Genomic DNA, 9,055 nt, shown 5'->3' with positions numbered 1-9,055 from the left:
ATCATTCCTTTACCACAGGTATCAGTCATTACATCATTCCTTAACCACAGGTATCAGTCATTACATCATTCCTTAACCACAGGTATCAGTCATTACATCATTCCTTAACCACAGGTATCAGTCATTACATCATTCCTTTACCACAGGTATCAGTCATTACATCATTCCTTAACCACAGGTATCAGTCATTACATCATTCCTTTACCACAGGTATCAGTCATTACATCATTCCTTAACCACAGGTATCAGTCATTACATCATTCCTTAACCACAGGTATCAGTCATTACATCATTCCTTAACCACAGGTATCAGTCATTACATCATTCCTTTACCACAGGTATCAGTCATTACATCATTCCTTAACCACAGGTATCAGTCATTACATCATTCCTTTACCACAGGTATCAGTCATTACATCAGTCCTTTACCACAGGTATCAGTCATTACATCATTCCTTTACCACAGGTATCAGTCATTACATCATTCCTTTACCACAGGTATCAGTCATTACATCATTCCTTTACCACAGGTATTAGTCATTATATCATTACATCATTCCTTAACCACAGGTATCAGTCATTACATCATTCCTTTACCACAGGTATCAGTCATTACATCATTACATCATTCCTTTACCACAGGTATCAGTCATTACATCATTCCTTTACCACAGGTATCAGTCATTACATCATTCCTTTACCACAGACCACAGGTATCAGTCATTACATCATTCCTTAACCACAGGTATCAGTCATTACATCATTCCTTTACCACAGGTATCAGTCATTACATCATTCCTTTACCACAGGTATCAGTCATTACATCATTCCTTTACCACAGGTATCAGTCATTACATCATTCCTTTACCACAGGTATCAGTCATTACATCATTCCTTTACCACAGGTATCAGTCATTACATCATTCCTTTACCACAGGTATCAGTCATTACATCATTCCTTAACCACAGGTATCAGTCATTACATCATTCCTTAACCACAGGTATCACTCATTACATCATTCCTTAACCACAGGTATCAGTCATTACATCATTCCTTTACCACAGGTATCAGTCATTACATCATTCCTTTACCACAGGTATCAGTCATTACATCATTCCTTTACCACAGGTATCAGTCATTACATCATTCCTTAACCACAGGTATCAGTCATTACATCATTCCTTAACCACAGGTATCAGTCATTACATCATTCCTTTACCACAGGTATCAGTCATTACATCATTCCTTTACCACAGGTATCAGTCATTACATCATTCCTTAACCACAGGTATCAGTCATTACATCATTCCTTAACCACAGGTATCAGTCATTACATCATTCCTTTACCACAGGTATCAGTCATTACATCATTCCTTTACCACAGGTATCAGTCATTACATCATTCCTTAACCACAGGTATCAGTCATTACATCATTCCTTTACCACAGGTATCAGTCATTACATCATTCCTTAACCACAGGTATCAGTCATTACATCATTCCTTAACCACAGGTATCAGACAAAACCCACAACCACACCGTTAATAATATATCATATTTAGCGCTTTAATCCAAAGTGATTTACAGTCATGCGTGCGTACATTTTACGTCTGGGCGGCCCCGGGAATCGAACCTACAACCCTGGGGTACAAGCGCCATGCTCTACCAACGGAGCTGTTCGGGAACTGTTCGTGAACTGTTCGGGAGCTGTTCGGGAGCTGTTCGGGAACTGTTCGGGAACTGTTCGGGAACTGTTCGGTAGCTGTTCGGTAGCTGTTCGGTAGCTGTTCGGTTGTTCCAGCATCTTTTCTTGCTGCTCAAATAAGACCTGAGATTTGAATTGTCCATCAGAAGAAGACAGAGGAACAGGAAAAGCCTCTAATTTGGATGTGTGAGGTATTGGATGATTTGACACAGGGCTATCAAGGATCTCTGATCCCGTTCTTCATAACGCTTCATAAAAACTTCATATGGCTTCATAAAGACTTCATAAGGCTTCATAAAGACTTCTTAAGGCTTCATAAAGACTTCTTAAGGCTTCATAAAGACTTCTTAAGGCTTCATAAAGACTTCTTAAGGCTTCATAAAGACTTCATAAGGCTTCATAAAGACTATATAAGGCTTCATAAAGACTTCTTAAGGCTTCATAAAGACTTCTTAAGGCTTCATAAGGCTTCATAAAGACTTCATAAAGACTTCATAAGGCTTCATAAAGACTTCTTAAGGCTTCATAAAGACTTCATAAGGCTTCATAAGGCTTGATAAAGACTTCATAAGGCTTCATAAAGACTTCATAAAGACTTTATAAGGCTTCATAAAAGCTCCATGAATCCAACGTCAGGCACACATCTACTGCTCCTTGACGACGATCATCAACATTCAGAAATAAATGAAAACGATGAACACTCATCCAAACAAAAGACTCAGTTTGTCTCAGTCCTCTCAGAGTTCACCTCTTCATCACATTCATCAGCTGCTTTCTGCTTCCAGGTCAAAGTTCAACTACATTAATGCCAACTGTCGCGACACAAGTACACATAGAACCACTTAGATCAGTTCAAGGTTCAAGTCCCTAGTGGGACAATAAGATGGGTCCATAACAAGTCTTTCCCCTCAACATGGGTCTGATCTGAGGAGGTTTATACTCCCTAGAACGGACGTCTCCATTCAAATCAATGATCCCGTAAAGGGGTGGCCTGGAGGCCATATTGAATGTCCCTCTCAGGACACCTCTATGACCTCCATGCTTCCTGAGAAGCTGCTGTGACTCCCCATCTCCTCCCTGGATCTAGTCTCGCCTCCTCCTCTCATCCTGTCTCCGAGTTCCATCTGACAGCTCCGTCTCTTCAGCTGCTTCTCCAAGGTGCTCTCCTCGTGCCAGCTCCTCCGCGAGTCCCCGTGGTCGCCGCTCCTCTGCCGCCCGCGCCGCCGCACCTCCTCCAACCCCTGACTCACGCTGTACGCCGCCACGCTGCCACCCCCCAGAATGTTAGCCCCGCCTCCTAAGATGGCGGAGGTGGAGTAGAAGTGGTGTGACTCGGAGAGGTACCATCCCCCCGACGACACGGTGACGGGACCCAATAGGATGTCAGAGTGCCAGCCCTTCAGGGCGGAGCCTAGGTTAGGGGCGGGCTTGGACAGGTGCTGCTGGGAACGCGATAGGCCGAACAGGAAGCCGGTGGTGTGAGGGGTGTGGTTAGAGCTCTCCTCCATACTGCCACTACGGTGGAGCTGCTGGGAACAGGAGAGGGGAGGTGGAGGAGGCTTAGCCTGGCTGGGCTGCTTCATGCTGGGCTGGTTGGAGGTGGTAGTGGTGCTGGTTGTGGTGGAGACTACAGGAGAAGCAGTGGAAGCTGCGGGACCGTCGTCCTGCTCCTTGTCAGGGCTCGGCTCCGGTGTAGACTGCTCTGACATCTCCTTCACAGGAGAGAACTGATACGGTTTCCCTGCAGGCTCCTTGAAGCTCACGGATGGGTTATAATACTCCTGGGCTCCGGGGTGGGATGTAGGGTGGGGGTACGGCCTCATGGGGGCGCTGCTGCAGCCTCCTGGCTCCCTGTACGACTTGATGTCCAGAGAGAAGGACCTTTTCAGACGGGCAGCGCTGTCCTCCGTCCCCTGGTCCAGCTGAAGGTCTTGGAGCCCCTGGAGAGCCTGGGCCAGGAGCCTCTCCTCTGGAGGCCAGGGGGCCAGGACACACGGCAGGGTCAGGGGCTCCAGCAAGGCCAAGGCAGGGTCTGGGAGGCTGGGGGTAGGGTTAGGGGGTCCTGCTCTAGTGGGGGTGGAGGAGAGGAGAGGGTTTGACCCCGGTGGTTTCTCTGATCTCCGACCTTCCAGGAGTCTTGATCTTCTTCTCAAAGTCCAGCAGCTGACCCAGGAAGTTGAAGTTAGGAGAGATGGTGGGTCTCTTCTCCTTCACGAACCTGGAGAGGAAAGACAGAAACATACAGGACATCAGTAGAGACACACTGGGTTGTTATAGAGATGGGAAAACCTAGAGGGTCAAGACAGGGGACATTTATAACTGTAACACAGGACATCAGTAGAGATGCTGTAACACACTGGGTTGCTACAGAGATGGGAAAACCTAGAGGGTCAAGACAGGGGACATTTATAACTGTAACACAGGACATCAGTAGAGATGCTGCTGAGGTTACCATCCCAGCCATCATTACAGCCCCCCACAGTGCAGTGTGTTCATTCAGGATGACAAGCTGGGCCTTTCATGGGGTCATGTGACACACAGTGTTAATCATGGGTCATGTGACACAGTGTTAATCAGGGGCCATGTGACACACAGTGTTAATCAGGGGTCATGTGACACACAGTGTTAATCAGTGGTCATGTGACACACAGTGTTAATCAGGGGTCATGTGACACACAGTGTTAATCAGGGGTCATGTGAGGCTGGGTTCATTAAGACAGACAGGAAGAGGGGGTATCCTCTTAGTTACGGAGAACTTGGGAGGAGGGTGGTTGCTGAGTGGTCAAGTTCATAAGCAGGAAGGTGACGTGTACACGAGGCCTTGTGCTTTATTATGGTCCTACAGGGTTCATTCATCTCACCTGTAAATCCTTATTATGGTCCTACAGGGTTCATTCATCTCACCTGTAAACCCTTATTATGGTCCTACAGGGTTCATTCATCTCACCTGTAAATCCTTATTATGGTCCTACAGGGTTCATTCATCTCACCTGTAAATCCTTATTATGGTCCTACAGGGTTCAATCATCTCACCTGTAAATCCTTATTATGGTCCTACAGGGTTCAATCATCTCACCTGTAAATCCTTATTATGGTCCTACAGGGTTCAATCATCTCACCTGTAAATCCTTATTATGGTCCTACAGGGTTCATTCATCTCACCTGTAAATCCTTATTATGGTCCTACAGGGTTCATTCATCTCACCTGTAAATCCTTATTAAGGGTTCATTCATCTCACCTGTAAGCTTCGTCTAGTGACATGTCCATCCTCGTCATGATGTAAGCGATAGCGATGGTTGCCGAGCGGGAGATGCCAGCCAGACAGTGGACCAGCACACAGGCGTTGGAGGCTTTGGCCTTCTCTATGAACTCTACAGATCTGTCCAACCAGGGGAGGATCTTCTCGCAGAAGCTGTCGTTGACAGGAACTCGTAGGAAGTGAGACTCAGGGATGTAGTCTGGTTTGGGACATGTGTTACTGGCATTCAGGACGTACGCAATCTCATTCTGCTGCATCACTTCCTGTAGAGGAGGGAGGAATACAGCTGGTTAGAATGCTTTACACACATCACTTCCTGCAGAGGAGGGAGGAATACAGCTGGTTAGAATGCTTTACACACATCACTTCCTGCAGAGGAGGGAGGAATACAGCTGGTTAGAATGCTTTACACACATCACTTCCTGCAGAGGAGGGAGGAATACAGCTGGTTAGAATGCTTTACACACATCACTTCCTGCAGAGGAGGGAGGAATACGGCTGGTTAGAATGCTTTACACACATCTCTTCCTGCAGAGGAGGGAGGAATACAGCTGGTTAGAATGCTTTACACACATCACTTCCTGTAGAGGAGGGAGGAATACAGCTGGTTAGAATGCTTTACACACATCACTTCCTGCAGAGGAGGGAGGAATACGGCTGGTTAGAATGCTTTACACACATCACTTCCTGCAGAGGAGGGAGGAATACGGCTGGTTAGAATGCTTTACACACATCACTTCCTGCAGAGGAGGGAGGAATACAGCTGGTTAGAATGCTTTACACACATCACTTCCTGCAGAGGAGGGAGGAATACAGCTGGTTAGAATGCTATAATATATAGTAATATATCTAATACCTTGTTGAGTACGTCTCTCTGACAGCCCAGGTAGAGGTGAGGCAGGATGCGTGTTGGCCCAGAGGTGTTGAGGGGCAGGCAGGGCTGAGAGAGGCAGGTGGGGACCAGGCAGGACGTGGCCAGAAGAGCCTTACCTTCACATAGACCTGGAAACAGCTGGGAAAAGGCTGAGAAACCACCTGAAGACAGACAGACAGAAACATCCCAATCAAATACAGGAAGACAGGTTACTGTATTAGAGACACTAGAGGTTACTGTATTAGAGATACTAGAGGTTACTGTATTAGAGATACTAGAAGTTACTGTATTAGAGATACTAGAGGTTACTGTATTAGAGATACTAGAGGTTACTGTATTAGAGATACTAGAGGTTACTGTATTAGAGATACTAGAGGTTACTGTATTAGATACACTAGAGGTTACTGTATTAGAGATACTAGAGGTTACTGTATTAGAGATACTAGAGGTTACTGTATTAGATACTAGAGGTTACTGTATTAGACACTAGAGGTTACTGTATTAGAGATACTAGAGGTTACTGTATTAGAGACACTAGAGGTTACTGTATTAGATACTAGAGGTTACTGTATTAGAGACACTAGAGGTTACTGTATTAGAGATACTAGAGGTTACTGTATTAGAGACACTAGAGGTTACTGTATTAGAGACACTAGAGGTTACTGTATTAGATACTAGAGGTTACTGTATTAGAGACACTAGAGGTTACTGTATTAGAGACACCTAGAGGTTACTGTATTAGAGAGACTAGAGGTTACTGTATTAGATACTAGAGGTTACTGTATTAGAGACACTAGAGGTTACTGTATTAGAGATACTAGAGGTTACTGTATTAGAGACACTAGAGGTTACTGTATTAGAGACACTAGAGGTTACTGTATTAGATACTAGAGGTTACTGTATTAGAGACACTAGAGGTTACTGTATTAGAGACACCTAGAGGTTACTGTATTAGAGAGACTAGAGGTTACTGTATTAGATACTAGAGGTTACTGTATTAGATACTAGAGGTTACTGTATTAGAGATACTAGAGGTTACTGTATTAGAGATACTAGAGGTTACTGTATTAGATACTAGAGGTTACTGTATTAGAGATACTAGAGGTTACTGTATTAGATACTAGAGGTTACTGTATTAGATACTAGAGGTTACTGTATTAGAGATACTAGAGGTTACTGTATTAGAGATACTAGAGGTTACTGTATTAGAGATACTAGAGGTTACTGTATTAGAGACACTAGAGGTTACTGTATTAGAGATACTAGAGGTAGAGGTTACTGTATTAAACACTAGAGGTTACTGTATTAGAGATACTAGAGGTTACTGTATTAGAGATACTAGAGGTAGAGGTTACTGTATTAGACACTAGAGGTTACTGTATTAGAGATACTAGAGGTTACTGTATTAGAGACACTAGAGGTTACTGTATTATAGATACTAGAGGTAGAGGTTACTGTATTAGACACTAGAGGTTACTGTATTAGATACTAGAGGTTACTGTATTAGAGATACTAGAGGTTACTGTATTAGAGATACTAGAGGTTACTGTATTAGATACTAGAGGTTACTGTATTAGAGACACTAGAGGTTACTGTATTAGAGACACTAGAGGTTACTGTATTAGAGACACTAGAGGTTACTGTATTAGAGACACTAGAGGTAGAGGTTACTGTATTAGACACTAGAGGTTACTGTATTAGAGATACTAGAGGTTACTGTATTAGAGACACTAGAGGTTACTGTATTAGAGATACTAGAGGTTACTGTATTAGATACTAGAGGTTACTGTATTAGACACTAGAGGTAGAGGTTACTGTATTAGACACTAGAGGTTACTGTATTAGAGACACTAGAGGTTACTGTATTAGAGACACTAGAGGTAGAGGTTACTGTATTAGACACTAGAGGTTACTGTATTAGAGATACTAGAGGTTACTGTATTAGAGACACTAGAGGTTACTGTATTAGAGACACTAGAGGTTACTGTATTAGAGACACTAGAGGTTACTGTATTAGAGATACTAGAGGTTACTGTATTAGAGATACTAGAGGTTACTGTATTAGAGATACTAGAGGTTACTGTATTAGAGATACTAGAGGTTACTGTATTAGAGATACTAGAGGTTACTGTATTAGAGATACTAGAGGTTACTGTATTAGAGATACTAGAGGTTACTGTATTAGAGATACTAGAGGTTACTGTATTAGAGATACTAGAGGTTACTGTATTAGATACTAGAGGTTACTGTATTAGAGATACTAGAGGTTACTGTATTAGAGATACTAGAGGTTACTGTATTAGAGATACTAGAGGTTACTGTATTAGAGATACTAGAGGTTACTGTATTAGAGATACTAGAGGTTACTGTATTAGAGATACTAGAGGTTACTGTATTAGAGACACTAGAGGTTACTGTATTAGAGACACTAGAGGTTACTGTATTAGAGACACTAGAGGTTACTGTATTAGAGACACTAGAGGTTACTGTATTAGAGATACTAGAGGTTACTGTATTAGAGACACTAGAGGTTACTGTATTAGAGATACTAGAGGTTACTGTATTAGAGATACTAGAGGTTACTGTATTAGATACTAGAGGTTACTGTATTAGAGATACTAGAGGTTACTGTATTAGATACTAGAGGTTACTGTATTAGAGATACTAGAGGTTACTGTATTAGAGACACTAGAGGTTACTGTATTAGAGACACTAGAGGTTACTGTATTAGACACTAGAGGTTACTGTATTAGAGATACTAGAGGTTACTGTATTAGAGACACTAGAGGTTACTGTATTAGAGATACTAGAGGTTACTGTATTAGAGATACTAGAGGTTACTGTATTAGAGATACTAGAGGTTACTGTATTAGAGACACTAGAGGTTACTGTATTAGAGACACTAGAGGTTACTGTATTAGAGATACTAGAGGTTACTGTATTAGAGACACTAGAGGTTACTGTATTAGAGATACTAGAGGTTACTGTATTAGAGACACTAGAGGTTACTGTATTAGAGACACTAGAGGTTACTGTATTAGAGACACTAGAGGTTACTGTATTAGAGATACTAGAGGTTACTGTATTAGAGATACTAGAGGTTACTGTATTAGAGACACTAGAGGTTACTGTATTAGAGACACTAGAGGTTACTGTATTAGAGATACTAGAGGTTACTGTATTAGAGACACTAGAGGTTACTGTATTAGAGATACT

General features: G+C 42.7%; 1 protein-coding gene across 1 annotated transcript in view; it reads right to left on the bottom strand.

Annotated features, from left to right (window-relative positions):
- Positions 1-1,545: 1,545 nt before the first annotated feature.
- LOC115119546 (dual specificity protein phosphatase 16-like) overlaps positions 1,546-9,055 on the bottom strand; it is a 59,294-nt gene continuing 51,784 nt past the window's right edge. The window contains 4 exon segments of the mRNA XM_065021220.1: positions 1,546-3,781; positions 3,783-3,923; positions 4,945-5,228; positions 5,822-6,000. Coding sequence (XP_064877292.1) covers positions 2,722-3,781; positions 3,783-3,923; positions 4,945-5,228; positions 5,822-6,000 — 1,664 coding nt within the window. The 3' untranslated portion in view covers positions 1,546-2,721.

The sequence above is a fragment of the Oncorhynchus nerka genome, linkage group LG8 (assembly GCF_034236695.1).
Source record: "Oncorhynchus nerka isolate Pitt River linkage group LG8, Oner_Uvic_2.0, whole genome shotgun sequence".
NCBI lineage: Eukaryota > Metazoa > Chordata > Actinopteri > Salmoniformes > Salmonidae > Oncorhynchus > Oncorhynchus nerka.
The sequence above is the reverse complement of the archived record's forward strand: the minus strand, read 5'-3'. Positions and strand labels throughout refer to the sequence as shown.